The 22,794-nt window shown below is 49.7% G+C and overlaps 1 protein-coding gene across 2 annotated transcripts in view; it reads right to left on the reverse strand.

Moving 5' to 3' along the window:
• CSMD2 (CUB and Sushi multiple domains 2) overlaps nt 1–22,794 on the reverse strand; it is a 347,705-nt gene that overhangs the window by 35,540 nt on the left and 289,371 nt on the right. For both annotated transcript variants that reach the window (XM_064731593.1, XM_064731594.1), the window contains 15 exons: nt 22,410–22,528; nt 21,475–21,544; nt 19,463–19,579; nt 18,006–18,215; nt 16,693–16,881; nt 13,936–14,113; nt 13,082–13,227; nt 11,832–11,912; nt 11,629–11,742; nt 8,875–9,063; nt 7,585–7,731; nt 6,776–6,964; nt 5,559–5,744; nt 2,206–2,400; nt 63–236 (listed from right to left, as the gene is read on the reverse strand). In XM_064731593.1, the coding sequence (XP_064587663.1) occupies nt 63–236; nt 2,206–2,400; nt 5,559–5,744; nt 6,776–6,964; nt 7,585–7,731; nt 8,875–9,063; nt 11,629–11,742; nt 11,832–11,912; nt 13,082–13,227; nt 13,936–14,113; nt 16,693–16,881; nt 18,006–18,215; nt 19,463–19,579; nt 21,475–21,544; nt 22,410–22,528 (2,304 nt within the window). The remainder of the gene's footprint in view (nt 1–62; nt 237–2,205; nt 2,401–5,558; nt 5,745–6,775; nt 6,965–7,584; nt 7,732–8,874; nt 9,064–11,628; nt 11,743–11,831; nt 11,913–13,081; nt 13,228–13,935; nt 14,114–16,692; nt 16,882–18,005; nt 18,216–19,462; nt 19,580–21,474; nt 21,545–22,409; nt 22,529–22,794) is intronic.

The following is a 22,794-nucleotide window of genomic DNA, read 5'->3' on the forward strand; positions in this document are numbered from 1 at the left end:
CCCTCCCGAGGAGCCTTTCCCACACCCATGGGTGCCCCAGGAGCTGCCCAAGGGGTACCTACCCAGGCACCTGACCTCAGCCCCGCTCCAGAGCCCGTTGGCCATGCACTCCCTGACCCGGGAGCCCACCAGGGTGTAGCCAGTGTTGCAGGAGAAGATGGCAGTGGCCCCGTAGCTGGTGAGGGTCCCGATCTTGTTCCCGTTGGGAGGCGTGGGCAGGTCCCCACAGGAGATAACTAGGACAGATCCCAAAGGATTAGTGAGAGAACAGGTTGGGTTTTGAAGGAATGCATCCAGGCACGGCACCAGGAGCTGCTGCTGGAGTGGGAAAGTTCATGAAATAATTCCAGGAATTGTGATCATTCCAGAGCCATGTTAGACGAGGTGACAAAAATAAGAGCTGTTAATATTTATGCTTCAGGACACAGGGGAAGCACTAAAGACAGGCAGGGAAGGAACCAAAGGAGTTTTTCACACCAGAACTTCCTCAGACAGGAATATTTCTCTGTCATTAAGCCTGATTCCCAGAAAACCCACAGAATCATGGAAGGGACCTTAAAGGCCATGAGTGGGGACATCTCCCACGAGGCCAGGCTGCTCCAAGCCCTAACCTTGGAATGGCACAAAGTTCCTAATTAAAAGTGACACCCAGCTTTCCCCCACAATCCGAAATCCCAAGATCTGCAGATCCCAGCTGGGTTTGTGGGATGCAGGAGCCTCTGCAAACCCAACTCCCCCCTCAGAACTCTTGGTTTTATCTTCATTTTCTCTGCCTTCAAGCTCTGCCAAGCCTGCAGAGCTCCCGCTGGGTGCTGCTGACCTCGGGGCACTGCCAAGATGCTGTCACTTGGATTTAGGTGGCAATAAGGCTGAGGGAACAAAAGGAGGTCAGGCTCCTGCTCCCGGATCCAGAGGAAGAGCTGGCAGGGGGAGAAGTACATCTGTCACCCACACCAGCAGTCTCAGCTCCACAAACAAAGGCAGGCAGCAGGGAAGGAGAGGCTTTGCTGCCTCTGTCTGCACTTTGGAGAGAAAAACCCTGCACCTCTGACAAAGGGAGAGATGCAAAGCACAGCAGTGGTGTCAGAACAACTGAGAGCTGCTGGCGTGCCCCGTTGGGTTTGATTTGCAGGTGACACTGTTACCCTTGTAAACCTGGTGTTTGTGTGAGAGCTGAGGCTTGACAGCAGAATTCTTTATTTTCCCTCCTTCAAAGCCCTGATTTCAGAGCAGCTGTGGCAGAGGAGCTGCAGGGACCCCACAGCAACAGCTGAGCTGAAGGGCTTGAGATCCCAGGGAAGTGCTGGGATTAAACCAGGAACGATATCCAGGCATCTCCCTGCATCCCAATCCCTTCCAGCAGCTCTGCTGTCTCCACCTCAGCTGCTGCCAGGAGTAATTAAGTTCTACCCCACAGCAGGGACACCTTCCATGATCCCAGTTTGCTCCAACATGGACTGGACACTTCCAGGGATGGGGTGGGTTGGAAGGGATGGAGCAGCCACAGCTCCACTGGGAAATCCATCTCAGCACCAACCTGCCCTCCCAGGGATGGATTTCCTCCCCAAAATCTGCACCAAACCATCCCATCCTGTACCCAAAGGGCACCATCTCCTTGGTTAGCCATGATTACCCACCAGCACCATCCTGAAACACCCAAGGCTGGAATTTGGTGAGCCCAAACACAAAACCAGCCCCTGGTGATTTCCTCCCAAAATCTGCACCAATTTCCTCCCTAAAATCTGCACCAAACCATCCCATCCTGCACCAAAGGGCACCATCTCCTTGGTTAGCCATGATTACCCACCAGCACCATCCTGAAACCCCCAGGGCTGGAATTTGCTGAGCCCAAACACAAAACCAGCCCCTGGTGATTTCCTCCCTAAAATCTGCACCAAACCATTCCATCCTGTACCCAAAGTACGATCACCCACCAGCACCATCCTGAAACCCCTGAGGTTGGCATTTATTGAGCCCAAACACAAAACCAGTCCCTGGTGATGCTGCCCTGGGAAATGCATCCCATCCCTTTCCTGCCCTTCCAGGGATGGATTTCCTCCCAAAATTCTTCACCAACCCATCCCATCCTGTACCCAAAGGTACGATCACCCACCAGCACCATCCTGAAACCCTTGGGGCTGGGATTTGCTGACCCCAAACCCAACCCCAGCCCCCGGTGCCACCCTGGGGTGCCCCTGCCCTTACTTTTGCAGGTGGGCACGGGCTGCCCGATGCTCCAGGTGCCGTTGGCCTGGCAGCGGATGACCCTCTGGCCCGTGTAGTAGTAGCCAGGGTCGCAGATGAGCATCAGCTGGGCGTTGTAGTGGTACTGCACCTCGTAGGTGAGGCGCCAGCGGCCGTGCTCCACCGCGATGCTGCCCACGTCGGGGCACGTCACAGCTGAGGGGGGAATGGAACACGGGAAATGGGACACGGAAAATGGCACACGGGAATGGAACACGGGAAATACCACATGGGAATGGCACAGGGAAAATGGCACAGGGAAAATGACACAGGGAAAATGACACAGGGAAAATGGCACGCGGGAAATGGCACACAGGAATGGCGGGCAGGAAATGGCGCACGAAAAACGGCACACAGGAAATGGCACATGGGAAATGGCACAGGGAAAATGGCACGCGGGAAATGGCACACAGGAAATGGCACATGGGAAATGGCATGCAGGAAATGGCACAGGGAAAATGGCACAGGGAAAATGGCATATGGGAAAATGGCACAGGGAAAATGGCACACAGGAAATGGCACACAGGAAATGGCACATGGGAATGGCACAGGGAAAATGGCACAGGGAAATGGCACAGGGAAAATGGCACAGGGAAAATGGCACAGGGAAAATGGCACATGGAAAATGGCACATGGAAAATGGCACACGGGAAATACCACATGGAATGGCACAGGGAAAACGACACAGGGAAATGGCACATGGGAAATGGTGCACGGGAAATGGCACAGGGAAAATGACACAGGGAAAATGGCACATGGGAAAATGGCACAGAGAAATGATACAGGGAAAATGGCACAGGGAAAATGGAACACGGGAAATACCACATGGGAATGGCACAGGGAAAATGGCACACGGGAAATGGCACAGGGAAAATGGCACAGGGAAAATGGCGCGTGGGAAATGGCACAGGGAAAATGGCACAGGGAAATGGCACAGGGAAATGGCACAGGGAAAATGGCACAGGGAAAATGGCACATGGGAAATGGCACAAAGGAAATGGCACATGGGAATGGCACAGGGAAATGGCACATGGAAAATGGCACACGGGAAATGGCACAGGGAAAATGGCACAGGGAAAATGGCACAGGAAAATGGCACAGGGAAATGGAACACGGGAAATACCACATGGGAATGGCACAGGGAAAATGGCACAGGGAAAATGGCACACGGGAAATGGCACAGGGAAATGGCACAGGGAAATGACACAGGGAAAATGGCACAGGGAAATGACACAGGGAAAATGGCACAGGGAAAATGGCACCCAGGAAAATGGCACACGGGAATGGCACAGGGAAATGGCACAGGGAAAATGGCACACAGGAAATGGCACATGGGAAATGGCACATGGGAAAATGGCACAGGGAAAATGACACATGGGAATGGCACAGGGAAATGACACAGGGAAAATGGCACCCAGGAAAATGGCACACGGGAATGGCACAGGGAAATGGCACAGGGAAATGACACAGGGAAAATGGCACAGGGAAAATGGCACAGGGAAAATGGCACATGGGAAATGGCACAGGGAAATGGCACAGGGAAAATGGCACATGGGAAATGGAACACGGGAAATACCACATGGGAATGGCACAGGGAAAATGACACAGGGAAAATGGCACATGGAAAATGGCACAGGGAAAATGGCACAGGGAAAATGGCACAGGGAAATGGCACATGGGAAATGGCACACGGGAAATACCACATGGGAATGGCACAGGGAAAATGGCACAGGGAAAATGGCACACGGGAAATGGCACAAAGGAAATGGCACATGGGAAATGGCACAGGGAAAATGGCACAGGGAAATGGCACAGGGAAAATGGCACATGGGAAATGGCACAAAGGAAATGGCACATGGGAAATGGCACAGGGAAAATGGCACGCGGGAAATGGCACAGGGGAAATGGCACATGGGAATGGCACAGGGAAAATGGCACATGGGAAATGGCACACAGGAAAATGGCACACGGGAAATGGCACACGGGAAATGGCACACGGGAAAATGGCACAGGGAAAATGGCACAGGGAAAATGGCACACGGGAAAATGGCACACGGGAAATGGCACAGGGAAAATGGCACAAAGGAAATGGCACAGGGAAAATGGCACACAGGAATGGCACAGGGAAATGGCACAGGGAAAATGGCACATGGAAAATGGCACACGGGAAATGGCACAGGGAAAATGGCATGCAGGAAATGGCACACAGAGTTGGTTCAGTGAGGTTTTAACCCCCCCAAAAAATTCCCAGTATGGTGGGTTTTTAATGAGAGGTGTGTCATGGGCATGTTTTATGAAAAATCTTTTTGCCGGAATTTTTTTCTCCTGAGAAGCTGAGAGGCCTCAGAAATGAAATGTGAACAATGGTTATCTGCTGCTGTGGAATGCAACAGGTGACTGGTGATTGGTCTCATGTGGTTGTTTTTAATTAATGGCCAATCACAGCCCAGCTGTCTTGGACTCTCAGTCACAAGATTTTATTATCATTCCTCTCCCTTCCTTTTCCAGCCTTCTGATGAAATCCTTTCTTCTATTCTTTTAGTATATAATTTTCTTTTAATATAATATATATCATAAAAGAATAAATCAGCCTTCTGAAACCTGGAGTCAAGATTCTCATCTCTTCCCTCGTCCTGGGACCCCTGTGAACACCACCACAAGGGATGTATCCCCTGGTGAGGCTGTTGTTGAGAATTAAAAGGAAAATTTTGTGGATAATGTTGTAAGTGGTGATGTTGCCTGAAACCCAAAGAGAAAAATGCCTTGCAATGGGGTTAAAATCATAAAATGGGAATCAAGGACACCTCATTGTCTCAGGCCTTGAGAAATGGAAACAAAAGTGGGTTTGGGGGAGCAAACTTGGGGCAAATCACGGAATCACAGAATTTCTGGGTTGGAAGAGACCTTTAAGATCATCGAGTCCAACCCATGTTCTAACACCTCAACTAGATCATGGCACCAAGTGCCACATCCAGGCTTTTTTTAAAAACATCGAGGGATGGTGACTCCACCACCTCCCTGGCTAGGTGATTCCAGTATTTGACCATTCTTTCTGTGAAAATGACTTTGTTAACTGGAGTTAATTGGGAGATTGATCCATTTGCATATTGGGGGTTAAACTTATAAAAGTGTGAAAAACTATGACCCATTGTCCATTTTGGGTGCAGCCCCTGGGGAGCTTCATCCGCCCTAAATGCCCCTGAAAACCCTTCAATAAATAGAACTGATTTACACTTTTAAATTTTGTTTGGCCTGTGTTTTTAGGCAGCCCTAAAGGCCTCACTGCTGTGTGGGCAGCCCCAATCCCCACTCACCCAGGCACAGAGGGGGCTGGTTCCCGTTGCTCCACACTCCATCCTGCAGGCACTCGGTGCTGGGCTCGGCGCCCGGCTGCAGCTGGAATCCCTCATTGCACTGGTACACGGCCTTGGTGCCCACCGTGTACTCCTTGCCAAAGACAACCCCGTTCCTTGGGGCTCTGGGAATGCCACAGGAGAGGGCTGGGAAGAGAAAACACATCTTAAACAAAAAATAAAAATCAGGGAGCTGGTGGTTTTATCCCAAACCGCAATCCTGGATCCCGAACTTTCCTTCATAAAGGATTGTCAGGGCTTTAGCTGGTCAGAGTGACCCCGAGATGTGTTAGAAAGTCTCTTTTCCCAGTTTGGCGCTTGAAGAAGGAGTCAGAACTCTTCAGTTCTCATTCTCAAGGTTGTTTATTGTATCTTATCTATAAAATTCTTTCTCCTGTCCAGCCGAGGTTTGCTCAGCAAGACAGTCCAAGACACTCTGGCCACCCCCAGGGCAGTGGTGTTATCTTTTTATACTAAAAAACTACATGTACAATATTTACAATAACTTTCCAATACCTATCACCTGTGTTAGACAGTGAGCTTCTACTCTAAACCAATCTAAAAGTGCCACCATCACAGCAGAAGATGGAGGCTAAGAAGAAGAAGAATGACAGGACATGCCCAGGTTCCTCCATCTTGCCCCCTGAACCCCCATTCTAAAAACCCCAAAATCTACTTTTTCACCCCATGATAAATTCACTATCATTCTACTTAATTTGCATTTGCCATGCAAGGCTCAGCTTTTGTCCCACTCCTGCCCCAGCACGGAGCAGGATTCCAGAGCAGCTGGCAGGTGCTGGAATTCTGAGAGGTGTCAGCAGCTCCAGAGGCAGGATCAGCCCCATCCCTGCTGGCACTGATGGTGACAGGAGTGTCACTGCAGCGAGCTCAATCCCTCTCCAAGGCCTGATGTCTAGACAGGCTGCCAGGCTGAATACCAATGGCTCTCCCAGAAAAAAGAAAGCACCTGGAAAACCCAACCTTTTCCCTGCTGCTCTTTTTCCAGCTCCCAGTCATTCCTTTTCCTCTTTGCCATCTATTCCCAAAGTCTTGCAGACAAGGATCACCCCCAGCACCCTGAGCCTGCTCCCAACATTACCCAATTCCAATACTGATTTTTTTCCCCCTGCTTTTCCAGGGACTCTCAGAACTCGATCCCAACGTGTCCCTGCTCTCACCTTGGCACAGGGGGATGGCTTCCCGCCAGTGGAAGTGGCCCTGGGGGTGCTGGCTGCAGGTGGAGGTGCTGTGTCCCACCAGGCGGTAGCCGGCGTCGCAGCCGAAGCGCACGGAGCTGCCGGGGCGCAGCCCGGAGTGGCTCAGGATCATCCCGTGGGCTGGGGGCTGCGGGAGGCTGCAGTAGGGAGCTGGCAAGGAGGGCAGGGAAAAGAAAACCAGTCAGCAGCAAGGTCATTCCCTTCCCACTCCCAGGAATTACACCGAGCTGCCCCAAAAACCACAAAACAAAAATTGGCGATGGATAAAGGCGGAGTCAAAGTGGGGATGGAGTGCAGGGCTCTGGGCTGAGCCTCAGCCAGCTCCAGGAATAAGGAGTCGTTCCTGGTAATTAAATATTCCTTAATTCATTTGCTGAGCAAAGCCTGGACAGACTTTTCTGGCCACCCCGTCATCCAGAAACCTCTCCCAATATCCATTCCCTGGCATCAATGACTCTCCACATCAGGCTGCTGGTTCTGAAGAGTGGTTGGGAAATGAGCCAAAGCTCCAAGGTTTCTCCCTGGAATTTCTCCTGACTGTGATCCCACAATCCTGATTGTTACAGATTGGTTGAGACTGAGCCAAAGCTCCAAGGTTTCTCCTGGACAGACCCTGCCTTTCCCAACCTCCCCAGCTAGGAATGCGCCCGGCTTTGTGCCTCCCCTGCCTTGGCAGCTCCTGCCCTGCCAGCTGGATCTCTGCAGGAATCCCATGGATCCTCCTGGCTCTGGAGCTGCTCCTGCTGCTGGCAGAGGCAGCTGGGACTCACCAGAGTAGCGGATTTTGAAGCCTTTCCTGTTGTAGGCATGGTCGGAGGACCAGCGCAGGAAAACGCTGTTCCCGCTGCTGGTGACGGTCAGAGGGGCTGAGTAATTCCCACTGAGGGACAGCAGCAGGGGGCTCTGCCCTGAGGGACCTGCCAGGAACAGGGGACAGGGAAAAGGGACAAGTCACAGTGTGCCATTCACATTGTTTTGAAAAATCCCAAGATTTTTCTCCTGGGAAGCTGAGAAGCCTCAGAGAAAAAGGAAAACAATAATTATCTCATTTGCTTCCCCTGTGTTTTGCTCCATTGGAATGTGTTTAAATTCCCACTGAGGGACAGCAGCAGGGGGCTCTGCCCTGAGGGACCTGCCAGGAACAGGGGACAGGGAAAAGGGACAAGTCACAGTGTGCCATTCACATTGTTTTGAAAAATCCCAAGATTTTTCTCCTGGGAAGCTGAGAAGCCTCAGAGAAAAAGGAAAACAATAATTATCTCATTTGCTTCGCCTGTGTTTTGCTCCATTGGAATGTGTTTAAATTCCCACTGAGGGACAGCAGCAGGGGCTCTGCCTGAGGACCTGCCAGGAACAGGGACAGGAAAAGGACAAGTCACAGTGTGCCATTCATATTTTTTGAAAATTCCAAGATTTTTCTCCTGGGAAGCTGAGAAGCCTCAGAGAAAAAGGAAAACAATAATTATCTCATTTGCTTCGCCTGTGTTTTGCTCCATTGGAATGTGTTTAAAAAGGAAAACAATTCTTATTTCATTTGCTTCTCCTGTGTTTTGCTCATGTGGAATGTGTTTGGAGATTGTTTACCCACAGGTGATTGTTTCATTGATATCTGCTGTGAGTTGTTTTCACTTTTTGGCCAATCAGAGCCAAGCTGTGTCAGGACTCTGGAAAGAGTCACGAGTTTTCATTATTATCTTTTTAGCTTGTAAGTATCCTTTCTGTATTCTTTAGTATAGCTTAGTATAGTATTCTTTAATATAATATATATAATAAAATAATAAATCAAGCCTTCTGAAACATGGAGTCAGATCCTCATCTCTTCCCTCATCCTGGGACCCCTGTGAACACCATCACACCCAACTCCTGCCCCTTGGAAAAATCCTTCAGATCCATCCCAAAAAATCAAATTTTAGCTGTTTCCTTATCAGTGAGGAGCTTTCTGGAAGGCCAGCAGGAGGCTCCAGGTGGGAAGCTGGCCCTGGAATGCTCCTTCCCCCTTGACTGGTTGGGATCATGGATCCCCAGGAAGGTTTGGGATGGAAAGGGAGGGAAGCTCTCACCATCAAAGATTTCAAACTCGTCGAACTGCTTCTCGCTGAGGAAGTACTCGATGGTGAGGGAGATGTTGTAGCCTGGCTCCACCTTCACCACCCAGGAGCAGGTCTGGAAGTGGGGGTAACTGCCCAGGAAGCTCTGGCTCAGGATCACCCCGGTGGAATCCGTCAGCAGCTGGTTCATGGGGCAGTGCACTGGGCATGGAGATGGAAATTCGGTGGGAATGAACATTTTTGAGAGGAAGGATGGAAGCACAAGATCTGTCCTGATGAGCCAGCTCAAGGCAGAGCACGACCCCTGCATTCCCTGATCCCTGGGGCTCAAAGAATCCCCAAATCCCAAAAATTGTCACACTTAAGGAAAGGAGCAAAAAGCAGCAAAGCCAACTAACCATTCCCACTGCTTTGATCCCTGGGGCTCAAAGAATCCCCATATCCCACAAATCCCAACAATTGTCACACTCAAAGAAAGGCGCAAAAAGCAGCCAACAAACCATTCCCAATGCCTTGATCCCTTGGGACTCAAAGAATCCCAAAATGGGACATGAGAACTCCAATTCCTGCTCAGGGAGGGTCTCACTCCCTCCTCCAAAATCCCACAAATCCAACAATTGTCACACTCCAAGAAAGAAGCAAAAGCAGCAAAGCCAACAAACCATTCCCAATGCCTTGATCCTTGGGGCTGAAAGAATCCCAAAATCCCAAAAATCCCAACAGTTTTGTCACAGGAGCAAGAAGCAGCAAAGCCAACAAACCATTCCCAATGCCTTGATCCCTGGGGCTCAAAGAATCCCAAAATGGAATCCCAAACTGGGACATGAGAACTCCAATTCCTGCTCAGGGAGGCTCTCACTCCCTCCTCCCAAAATCCCACAAATCCCAACAATTGTCACACTCCAAGAAAGGAGCAAAAAGCAGCAAAGCCAACAAACCATTCCCAATGCCTTGATCCCTGGGGCTCAAAGAATCCCAAAATCCCAAAAATCCCAAAAATCCCAACAATTTTGTCACAGGAGCAAGAAGCAGCAAAGCCAACAAACCATTCCCAATGCTTTGATCCCTGGGGCTCAAAGAATCCCCATATCCCACAAATCCCAACAATTGTCACACTCCAAGAAAGGAGCAAAAAGCAGCCAACAAACCATTCCCAATGCCTTTATCCCTTGGGACTCAAAGAATCCCAAAGTGGGATCCCAAACTGGGACATGAGAACTCCAATTCCTGCTCAGGGAGGCTCTCACTCCCTCCTCCCAAAATCCCACAAATCCCAACAATTGTCACACTCCAAGAAAGGAGCAAAAAGCAGCAAAACCAACACACCATTCCCAACGCCTTGATCCCTGGGGCTGAAAGAATCCCAAAAATCCCAACAATTTTGTCACAGGAGCAAAAAGCAGCAAAGCCAACAAACCATTCCCAATGCCTTGATCCCTGGGCTGAAAGAATCCCAAAATTCCCAAAAATCCCAACAATTTGTCACAGGAGCAAGAGCAGCAAAGCCAAACCATTCCAACGCCTTGATCCCTGGGGCTGAAAGATCCCAAAATCCCAAAATCCCAACAATTTGTCACAGGACAAAAGCAGCAAAGCCAACACACCATTCCCAACGCCTTGATCCCTGGGGCTGAAAGAATCCCAAAAATCCCAAAAATCCCAACAATTTTGTCACAGGAGCAAAAAGCAGCAAAGCCAACAAACCATTCCCAATGCCTTGATCCCTGGGGCTGAAAGAATCCCAAAATCCCAAAAATCCCAACAATTTTGTCACAGGAGCAAGAAGCAGCAAAGCCAACAAACCATTCCCAACGCCTTGATCCCTTGGGACTCAAAGAATCCCAAAATGGGATCCCAAACTGGGACATGAGAACTCCAATTCCTGCTCAGGGAGGCTCTCACTCCCTCCTCCCGAAATCCCACAAATCCCAACAATTGTCACACTCCAAGAAAGGAACAAAAAGCAGCAAAACCAACACACCATTCCCAACGCCTTGATCCCTGGGGCTGAAAGAATCCCAAAAATCCCAACAATTTTGTTACAGGAGCAAGAAGCAGCAAAGCCAACAAACCATTCCCAATGCCTTGATCCCTTGGGACTCAAAGAATCCCAAATTGGGAATCCCAAACTGGGACATGAGAACTCCAATTCCTGCTCAGGGAGGCTCTCACTCCCTCCTCCCAAAATCCCACAAATCCCAACAATGTCACACTCCAAGAAAGGAACAAAAAGCAGCAAAGCCAACAAACCATTCCCAATGCCTTGATCCTGGGGCTGAAAGAATCCCAAAATCCCAAAAATCCAACCATTTTGTCACAGGAGCAAGAAGCAGCAAAGCCAACACACCATTCCCAATGCCTTGATCCCTGGGGCTAAAGAATCCCAAAATCCCAAAATCCCAAATTTTGTCACAGGAGCAAGAAGCAGCAAGCCAACATTCCAATGCCTTGAACCTGGGGCTGAAAGAATCCCAAAATCCCAAAATCCCAAAAATCCCAACAATTTGTCACAGGAGCAAGAAGCAGCAAAGCCAACAAACCATTCCCAACGCCTTGATCCCTTGGGACTCAAAGAATCCCAAAATGGGATCCCAAACTGGGACATGAGAACTCCAATTCCTGCTCAGGGAGGCTCTCACTCCCTCCTCCCAAAAATCCCACTCTCCTAAAAATGGGAAAATGAACCCCAAGGATGAAAAATGTGCCAACAAACCTCCCCCAGCTCCTTCCCTGAGCAGGGAAATGTGGGATTTGTGGAAGTTTTACCTTCACAGGTGGGTGGGGGTCCCTCAAACTGCAGGTGGGTGCCCAGCTTGCAGGTGAGGATTTCGTTCCCGATCAGGGTGAAGCCGGGGAGGCAGCGGTACCTGACGATGTCACCTGGGAAGGGATGGAAAACAGGGATGGGAGGGGGAAATGCCCCAGAAAAAAAGGGGAATGAGGATGAGGAGGATGAGGGAAGGCTTTACCAATGTTGAACTCCTCGTTCTCTGTGATGATCTCGGCGTTGGGAACCATGGTGGGAGGCTGGCAGCGGAAAAGCTGGAAAGCTGGGAAAGCAAGGGAGGAGTAGAACATCCTGAAAACGGCCATGATGGAAGCAGGGAAATTCCTCCCTCCCCACCAGGAAACTGCTCCTTTTCCACGAGGAAATTCCTCCCTCTCCATATGGATATTCCTCCCTCCCCATCAGGAAATTCCTCCGTTTCCATGAGGAAATTCCTTCCTCTCCATCAGGATATTCCTCCCTCGTCACGAGGAAATTCCTCCTTCCATAGGAATTCCTCCCTCCCATCAGGAATTCCTCTTTCCATAGGAAATTCTCCCTTTCCATCAGGAATTCCTCTTCCCCACAGGAAATTCCTTTTCCATGAGGAAATTCCTCCCTCTCCACCAGGAAATTCTGCTTTTTCCATTAGGAAATTCCTCTTTCCCCACAAGGAAATTCTCCTTTTCCACCAGGAAATTCCTGTCTTTCCACCAGGAAGTTCTGCTTTTTCCATAAGGAAATTCCTCCCTTTCCATCAGGAAATTCCTCCTTTTCCACAAGGAAATTCCTTCTTCCACCAGGAAATTCTGCTTTTTCCATCAGGAAATTCCTCTTTCCCCGCAAGGAAATTCTCCTTTTCCACCAGGAAATTCCTGTCTTTCCATCAGGGAATTCCTGTCTTTCCACCAGGAAGTTCTGCTTTTTCCATCAGGAAATTCCTCCTTTTCCACAAGGAAATTCCTCCATTTCCATGAGGAAATTCCTCCCTCCCCACAAGGAAACTCCTCCCTCTCCCCAAGGAAAATCCTTCCCTTTCCACCAGGAAATTCCTCCTTTTCCACAAGGAAATTCCTAGACTAAAAACTTCCTTGAAAAAAAAAAAAAATGGTTTGAAAGACTTTGTGGAAAAAAAAAAATTGAGCTGAAAATCTTTCTGGAAAAATCTGGGCTGAAAAACTTCCTAGAAAAAAACTGGTTTGAAAGATTTTGTGTGGAAAAAAAATGGGCTGAAAAACCTCCTGGAAAAAACTTGGTTTGATAAAGTTTGTGGAAAAAAACTTGTCTGGGGAAAAACTCCCTGGGGAAACCCAGCCTGAAAAACTTCATTAAAAAAAACCGGGCTGAAAAACTGTGGAAAACTTGGGGTAAAAGAGTATTTTTTTGCATTCTCCCGGACCTACTCCCCAGTATTCCCAACATTTCCATCCCCAGGGAAGCAGCAGCTCAGACCATAGAAGTAGATGGCGAAGATGCCCCCGTTGGCGCCGTCGCTGTGGAATTTCAGCAGGACCTGGTTGGAGGAGCTCTGGGCAGATTTCTTGGCTGAGTTGCCTGTGAACACCCCCAGCTGTGGGGCTGTTTGCTGGGGCCCGTCCCTGATGGCAGCAACACAAGGAAAATTGATTTTTACAAGGATTTAAGCCTTGGAACCCAACCTAGGCTTTCCTTTCCCCTCCCCGCATCCACATTTCAGACCCCTCGCTCCAGTTAAACCCCTACAACCTCTCCTTGCTCCCAGCTGGGCAATCAGAAACACAAATTTCACTTTTAACCTCAGAAACTGAGGAATTAGGAATTATTTCCCGAAGGAATTTCACTCCCTGTTTGCCCAGCCAAACACGGATTCTGAATATCCCCTCCAGAATACCAGGGGATATTCTGAAGGTCAGACTTTTGAGTGCTGAAAGCTCAAAATTTGGTCACAAACTCTTTAATCAGAGCTCCCCTGGTTGCCTGAAGTTGATAATCTCCATTCTTAATAAATAATACCAGGGGATATTCTGAAGGTCAGGCTTTTGAGTGCTAAAAGCTCAAACTTTGGTCACAAACCCTTTAATCAGAGTGGCTACCTGAAGTTCATAATCTCCATTCTAAATAAATAATGGAGATTATAATTATAAATAATATTTTTATTTATTCATATTGAAAGAAAGCTCAAATTTTTTTTTAATTTCTCTTCTCCAAAACACCAGGAAGTTCCCAGCCTGCAGAGGGGATCCCAGGGGTCCCATTCCCAGCTGCTGCTGTTTCAAAGGCAGGATTATTTCCCAAAATGAGTCCTTGGGGTGACCCCCTGCACCCACCAGACAGTGATGAAGTCGTTGTAGGGCTCTGTCTGCAGCAGGGTGAAGTTCAGGTGGATCCCATAACCCACGGGCACTGTCAGCAGCCAGGTGCAATCCTGGGAGTTTGGGTACTGGTTGGGGAAGCCAGGAGAGTAAACTGTCCCATTCTGGGCTGTGACATTGCCCCCACAAGGCACTGCAGGGGAGCAGAGAGAAACACAAACCCAGTGAGGAAACATCCCCTTAAACATCCTTATATCCCACTTTTTGTCGGATCTCAAGATCTCAGTCCTGAGATGCTGAGCCACCGAGACCACCTTGGGGGGCTCGGGAGTCCTGGAATGTTCCAGAAGTGTCTGGTGGCTGGACTTTGGTCCTGCACAGGAGACGACAAGGATGAGGGCTTCACCGGGGTGAATGGTGAAGGGATTAGTTAATTAGAGGGTGAGACACAAGGTTTAGGATTTATGTACAGGGGGGTTTAGAGGAGTAAGATGGAGGAATTGGGGCGTGTCCTGTCCTTCTTCTTCTTCCTCTTCTCCATCTTCTTTGGCCACGGTGGCACCTTTGGATTGGTTATTACTGAGAGTGCACCAAGTTATAACAATAGATGGTATTGGGGAAAAATGATAAATACTGTATACGTAGCAAGGGGTATAAAGATAGGTGGCTGCCTGGGAGAAGAGACAGTGTGCCCATGGCTGGCTGCTGTGCAGATCTCTGTTGGGCTGAAAGAAAATCTTTTAGATAAACAATTAATAAACATAAAAACCGAAAGAAGAACTGAAGCCTCTTCTCGTCCTTCGATACGCGGGCTGCCCCAAGGCCACCCCGGGCTTTCCAGGCCCCTCAAACAGCCGAGATAAACCGGACACTTGGCGTTCCCTGGGCGGACAAGAATCACCACAACCTTTCGGGGGGAGATAAACCGGACAACTTTTATTCCTTTTTTTTTTTTTTTTTTGTGGCACAAAGATAACAATTCTGCACACAGAAAAATCCAGATTTCGCCCTAACTTGCCGGAAATAATTCCTCTCTGCTGCAAGCACTGAAAGAGCAGCTGAGGATTCAGCTCTTTGTGTTCTCTGGGGTTCAAGGACTTACAAGAGGGCAAATATCACCTCTCTCCCTCCTTGCACAGCTCCTGCAGAGCCAGAGCTGGCATAAAGGTCAGTGCTCCTGGGAAATGGGCTGGGAAATCTTCAATAAAGCAGCTCTGAGCTTCTCAAAGGTTCACCTGAAACCCTTCTGGAAGTAAATCCCACAGAATTCCGGCCAGCAGCCCGAGGGGTGAAAGGCTGAAACAGCCATGAGGGGGTGGGAAATAAGAATTTGGATGAGTTTGGATGCCTGGATTGTGAATCCTCAGCCTGCAGAGTCCTCTGAGCACAGTTTTCAGAAAAAAAACACCTTGGAAGATTCCAAAGGATCTCCCACTTGGATAATTTTGGAGATGCCCAAGATGGAGACAAGACAGGGACACACACAGAGTCCTCAGAGCTGCAAGACTCTTTTATCAGTGATTATTTTTCTTTATCAGAGCTAAACCAATGGAAGCTGGATGTTGTTGAGGGAATAAAGCAGCAAGGAATTATCACTCCAAGGCCCCTGGACTGTGCCACACAGCAATAACAGCTCCAGCAGGAAGGCGAGAGACACAAATTCTCCTTACCCACACCACAAGACTCAAACCCCTTGAAACACCCCAAATATTCACCAAAACACCTCATGGAGCCCACAATTCCCTCCAAGAGCTCATTCCCAGCCACACCTTTGCTCCCAGAGCAATCCCAGCCCATCCCAAGGAGCCCAGGTGAGCCCAGGCCGTACCTTCACACCTGGGCAGGGGGTGGTCCCAGTTCCTGTTGGTGCTCAAGACTCAAACCCCTCTCAGAAGCTGCTGAAACACCCCAAATATTCACCAGAACACCTCATGGATCCCTCCAAGAGCTCATTCTCTCCCAGAGCAATCCCAGCCCATCCCAAGGAGCTGAGGTGCCCAGGTGAGCCCAGGCCGTACCTTCACACCTGGGCAGGGGGTGATCCCAGTTCCTGTTGGTGCTCAAGATTCCCCAAGACCCCCATCAGAAGCTGCCAAAACACCCCAAATATTCACCAAAACACCTCATGGATCCCTCCAAGAGCTCATTCTCATCCACACCTTTGCTCCCAGAGCAATCCCAGCCCATCCCAAGGAGCCCAGGCCGTACCTTCACACCTGGGCAGTTCCTGTTGGTGCTCAAGACTCAAACCCCTCTCAGAAGCTGCTGAAACACCCCAAATATTCACCAGAACACCTCATGGATCCCTCCAAGAGCTCATTCCCAGCCACACCTTTGCTCCCAGAGCATCCCGAGGTGCCCAGGTGAGCCCAGGCCGTACCTTCACACCTGGGCAGGGAGTGATCCCAGTTCCTGTTGGTGCTCAAGATTCCCCAAGACCCCCATCAGAAGCTGCCAAAAACCCCAAATATTCACCAAAACACCTCATGGATCCCTCCAAGAGCTCATTCTCATCCACACCTTTGCTCCCAGAGCAATCCCAGCCCATCCCAAGGAGCTGAGGTGCCCAGGTGAGCCCAGGCCGTACCTTCACACCTGGGCAGGGGGTGATCCCAGTTCCTGTTGGTGCTCAAGACTCAAACCCCTCTCAGAAGCTGCCAAAACACCCCAAATATTCACCAGAACACCTCATGGATCCCTCCAAGAGCTCATTCCCAGCCACACCTTTGCTCCCAGAGCATCCCGAGGTGCCCAGGTGAGCCCAGGCCGTACCTTCACACCTGGGCAGGGGGTGGTCCCAGTTCCTGTTGGTGCCGTGCTGGCAGGTGAGCACGGGGTGCCCGATGAGCTGGTAGCCAGGCAGGCACTCGAAGGAGATGGACTGGCCCACGTTGTAGCCGGCTCCTCTCACCACGCCGTTGGCAAAGGGCTCCGGGTCGGGGCATTCCTGCAGCTCGTAGGCTGGGGAAACGCAGTGGGAATTTGTGTTTGTGTTTTATTTCTCAGGGAAAAAGGGACAGGGCAAGGAGAAACGGCCTCAAGCTGTGCCAGGGGAGGGGCAGGATGGAGTTCAGGAGGAATTTTGCCGTGGAAAGGGTTGGAAGGGGGTGCCCGGGGAGGTTTGGAGTCAACAACCATGGAGTTAACTCAACAGCCACTGAATAAACTCAATAACCACAGAATTAACAACCATGGAGTTAACTCAACAGCCACTGAATAAACTCAATAACCACAGAATTAACTCAGCAACCAGGCAGTTAACTCAACAACCACAGAATTAACAACCATGGAGTTAACTCAACAACCACTGAATAAACTCAATAACCACAAAATTAACTCAGCAATCATGCAGTTAACTCAACAAGCATGGAGTTAACTCAACAACCACAGAATTAACTCAACAACCACAGAGTTAACTCAATGATCACAGAGTTAACTCAACAACGACAGAATTGACTCAACAACCACAGAATTGACTTAACAACCACAGAATTAACTCAGCAACCATGGAGTCAACTCAACAACCATGGAATTAACTCAACAACCACAGAATTTACTCAACAACCACGGAATTTACTCAACAACCACGGAATTAATGGAATTAACTCAACAATCATGGAATTTCCTCAACAACCATGGAGTTAACTCAATAACCACTGAATTAACTCAACAACCATGGAATTAAATCAACAATGACGGAATTAACCCAATAACCATGGAATTAACTCAACAACCAAGGAGTTAACAACCACCGAGTTAACTCAACAACTACAGAATTAACTCAACAATCACAGAATTAACTCAACTCAACAACCACAGAATTAATTCAACTCAACAACCTTGATGTTAACAACAATGGAATTAACAGAATTAACGGAATTAACTCAACAACCACGGAGCTAACTCAACAACCACAGAATTAACTCAACAACTACTGAATTAACTCAGCAACCATGGAATTAACAATCACAGAATTAACTCAATAACCACTGAATTAACTCATCAACCACTGAGTTAACTCAACAGCCACGGAGTCAACTCAAGAACCGCCACCCCCGGGGCAGGGCAGTGCTGTCCCTGCTCACCCTGGTACTCCAGCTTGAAGCCGGGTTTGTTCTGGGAGTGGTCGCTGTGGAAGTACACGGTGGTCTCGTGGGAGGTGGAGAGCAGCGAGCCGGGCAGCTCGGCGCCGCTGAAGCGCCCGATGACGCTGCTGGTGTCGTAGGGCCCGTTCCGGATCTCCACAAAGTCGTGGTTGGGCTCCGTGGAGAAGTTCAGGAACTGGATGTGGGCACCTGCAGAGGGGGGAGGAGGAGTTGGGCTCTAAAACTGCAGCTGAGATTTTGCACCGGCACCAGCTCCAATCTCAGCACCAACATCAGCAATAAACCCAGTTCCAACGGCAGCACCAACATCAGCACCAACTCCAGCTCCAATCCCAATACCAAACCCAGCTCCAACATCAGACTAACCCCAGCTACAAGACCAGCACCAACCCCAATATCAGCATCAACCTCAGCTCCATTAGCAGAACCAACCCCAACATCAGAACCAAACCCAGCTCCAACATCAGACTAACCCCAGCTACAAGGCCAGCACCAACCCCAATATCAGCATCAACCTCAGCTCCAATAGCAGAACCAACCCCAACATCAGCATCAGCCCCAGCTCCAATCTCAATACCAATCCCAGCTCAAACATCAGCACCAACCCCAACATCAGAACCAACCCCAGCTCCAATATCAGCACCAATAGCAGCTTCAACAGCAGCACCAACCCCAACACTGGCACCAGTGCTGGCCCCAGCCCCAGTTTTAAACCCAGATCCAGCCCCAGCTCCAACATCAACACCAAACCCAACATCAGCACCAATCCCAGTCCCAATCCCAGCTTTAAACCCAGCTCCAACCCCAACATTAGCACCAACCCCAGCTCGTACCCTGGTTTCAATCCCAGCTCCAATCCCAACCCCGGCTCCAATCCCAATCCCAACATCAGCTCCAACCCCAACCCCAGCTTTAAACTCAGCTCCAACCTCAACATCAGCACCAACCCACGCTCTAACTCTCGTTTCAATCCCAACACCAACCCCAGTTCCAATCCCAATACCAACACCAGCTTGAAACCCAGCTCCAACCTCAGCTCTAACCTTGTTCCAATCCCAACACCAACCCCAGCTCCGGCCCCAGCACTGTCCACCCTCAGAGCCCAGGACACCCTGGGCACTCAGCAGGACTTTAACTGCCCTGGGGACACAGAGTGCCTTCAAACTGACTCAAGGAGCTTTGGAGTGGAGCTTAGCAGGGGATTCCTCCCTGAGAGGGTGGGCAGGCCCTGGCACAGAGAAGCTGTGGCTGCCCCTGGATCTCTGAGAATGTCCCAGACCAGGCTGGATGGGACTTGGAGCACTTTGGGATAATTTCCCTGGCAGGGAGTGGAATGAGATGATCTTGAGGTTCTTCCCAACCCAAACCAGTCAGGCATTCTCTGATTTTTCAGCCCCTCTTCTGTGATGGCACCAACCCAAACCCATCTCTCTCACCAAACCCCACTGGCAGCAGGATCCTCCACGTGCAGTCCAGGTTGCTGGGGTAATTTCCCGGGAATCCTGGGCTCAGGAGCACTCCTTCCATCTCTTCTGCTGTTCCTCCACACTGGGCTGGAAGAACAACAGGGTTCATGGTCAGGATCCAGTCACAGGATCCCTGAGGGGTTTGTGTGGCTGAGGGCACGGGAAATGAAGGAATTAAAGACTCAGCAGAGAAAAAGGAACCAGCACCAGATTTCCAGGGCCACATCAGGAATGGATGTGCTTTTCTCCTGCCCTTGGGAGATGAAGACTCAGCCCAGGGATCCACCACAGAGGGAAAGCCAGATGTGAGCAGTGACAGAGGGGATGGACGCCTGCTCTGCCCACAGACATTGCATCAAACCAGGCACCAGCACTTGCCTGACACCTTCACCAGCTCAAAGAATGACTGTGAAGAAGCTGAGTGATGTTATTCTGACCCCAGTTACAGCCTCTCCTTTCCCCTGCCAATCTCTGGGCAGTCTGTCACTGATAAATCCAGCACGGAGTGTTTGCTCGCTGCCTGCAGCCCGCTGCCAGCCACGACAGCACAAAAATATGTTTACAAAAGGCATCACATGAAATTGAAGCACTGACAGCACATCCTCACGCTTATCTGGATGACCTCCACGTGGTCCCAGCAGCAGCACCCATCTGAATCCAGCCAGGTGTTCTCTAACTCGCTGTGACAGCCAGGCACAGGCTCTTTGTCCAATATCTCATTAGCCCAGACCTGCTCCTAACGAGGTTTCTCCCAGAAGATTTCTCTTTCTTTTCCCTCCTAATGGCTCTTTAATAGAACTGCTGCTGAATTATTCAGGTGCCCAGCAGCCGGAGGAAGCAGGCCAGGAGAAAATCAAACTGTGCTTGGAGCAGGGGCTCTGGTGGGCACAGGGCAGAGCCCCAGCACTGTCACACCCACAAAGGTGACACTCACTCCTCCAGGGGTGGCTCCAGATGTTTTTCTGCCTCTCTGCAGCTGCCTGGCCTTTCCCAAGGAGGGCAAAATACAGGCACAGCCAAAATCCTGCTGGGTTGGGAGGCTGGTGCTGATTCAAAGAACCAAACTTGTGGTTTGGCAGCTTTTGGGATCCTCCTCCATGCTGGGATCTCCCAGCTGAGCCCAAGGACTTCTGCTTCCATTCAGAGCAGCTCCCAAGGGGATGGGCCCTTTAGCTCAGTCATTCTCCTGGAAATATCTCTCCATTTATTCCTGGCCTGCAGATCATCAGATAAAAGAACTGTTGGCTCTTATAATTACTTTAAAGCCAAATGATGTAAGCTGGAACAGCAGGAGCCCAAAATAACTGTTAACTAAAGCTATTAAATGCATAAATGTCTCTCTCAGAGCTGCAAAATGTGCAATATGAATATTAAACATCTACATTTGCTAAAAGCAAATGACTGAAAATAATTTTTAAAAACCTCCTGCAAGTTCCCTTCACCTCCAGGCCTCTTCCTCAGGGAAAATGGAATGTCCAGTTTTTTCCAGGCCTGAACATCTGAATAGATCTGAGGGTAAGCTGTGACCTGGAACAAGTGACCTGTGGACAGCAGAGTGGCCACAGCAAGCTGGGATCCTGTGAGAGACCAGGCCCCAGTGAAAGGAGCAGCTTTGGTGGTATCAAACACATTCCACAAAAACAAACCACGCTTCAGATGGAAAAAAAAAAAAAAATTCCTCAAGCCATAAAACCAGCCTGCATCCAGCACGAGGAAATTGGAGGTTTTCCCTTCTGAATGGGGGATAATTCTGTGTTTCACATTTTGTGCTAGAGCCACATCTGTAACATCCAAAACAAAGCACTCCAGGCAGCCCACGGGGACTTCTCGGGCACAATTTCCCTGGCAACCCAATGTTTTCCCCACACTTGCAGAACCAACCTGAATTTCTCTAAATCAGCTCCTTAGCCTTGTTTTTTTAGGTTTTTATTTTAGGGAAGTGTTATAAATATCAGCCAGGTAGGAAGAAGTTGATTCCTTACCAATGCAGAGGGGTGGAGGGTAATTCCAGCGGCGCACCGTGCCCGGCATGCAGGAGATGTGAGAGTGGCCCTGCAGGGATGGAAAACAAAACAGAGGCTTGGGAGGTGGATGGAAAACAAAGGGAGAGCCTCTCCCTGTCCTGGAAGGAAAAAATTCCCTGCAAGATGGATCTGATCCAGAGGGAGATGCCTGTTGCATGTGGGGTACCAGAAAAAGGGATGCCCTAAAGAATGTAGGAATAAAACAACTGGATTTGGAGATTATCTTTCACACTTGGGGATTATCTCTGCAGATAATATTAGTGTGGGAGGTCATCTAAAGGCTGGTCATTATTGGAGGAAGATATGGAAAAATGTGCATAAAATGCCCACTCCTCTACGGGGGGTGAATACAGTTGTACAAATTTAGCAAAATAGCATAATTGACAAAAATAATCATAAATAGTGAGGGAATTCAATCACCTCTGAATCCTCTCCCACAGACAGGGACTAAACTTTGTGGATGGAAATGTGTCTCCAAGAGCTGGTTTCAACCTTGGAAGAGCCAAGGAAGGACAGGATCCACCTTGGGCAGCACAAAGCTGGAGATGGACCCAGGAAGGATCCAAGATGGACCCTGAGTCACAATTTTTCACACTTTTATAAATTTTGGTCCACTTCCATATGGGGTTAACTGTCCAATTCCAGCTCCAGGTTGTGCAGTCCCACCCTCCCAGTTTGCTCCCCTCCATTCCCTGCTGTTTGCACTTTTGGGGGCTGAGGCTGCAGCGGTGTCCTTGGTTCTGGGGCTGGAAATTGATTGTTCTGTGGGACTGAGGAGAGGAAAAGGATTGTTTGTGGGACTGAGCTGTGAGGAGAACTTGCTAAAACACTTTATAAGGAGTTCAGAGCGCCACTGTGAGGCAGTGCAGGGTCTGGAGAAGCTGGGGCTGTACCTGCAGGGCGTAGCCCGGCTCGCACTGGAAGGACACCACGTCGTTCACCAGGTAGCGCTCGCCGATCTTCAGCCCATTGCCGGGAACTGCGGGCTCGGGGCAGCTGGAGAGACCCACGGCTGTGGGGAGAAGGGAGGTGGGAGCTCAGGGAGTGGGGATGGGGCTGTGCTGGGGGCTGCAGGGATGGGAACAGCTTTGTGTTTTACCCCACTCCCGTTTGCCAACCGCCACCACAGACTGGGTGGGGAAATTCTGTTTATTATGGATTCTCCAGGGACAGCCCATTTCCATCCCCACATTTCCAGCTGGGAATGTCCTGCTGCAAACCCAACTAACAACCCGTGACATCTCATGTGAGGTGATGGGCTCTCATTTTCCTTTTCCT

This window comes from Zonotrichia leucophrys, chromosome 23, assembly GCF_028769735.1.
Source record: "Zonotrichia leucophrys gambelii isolate GWCS_2022_RI chromosome 23, RI_Zleu_2.0, whole genome shotgun sequence".
NCBI classification, from domain to species: Eukaryota; Metazoa; Chordata; class Aves; order Passeriformes; family Passerellidae; genus Zonotrichia; species Zonotrichia leucophrys.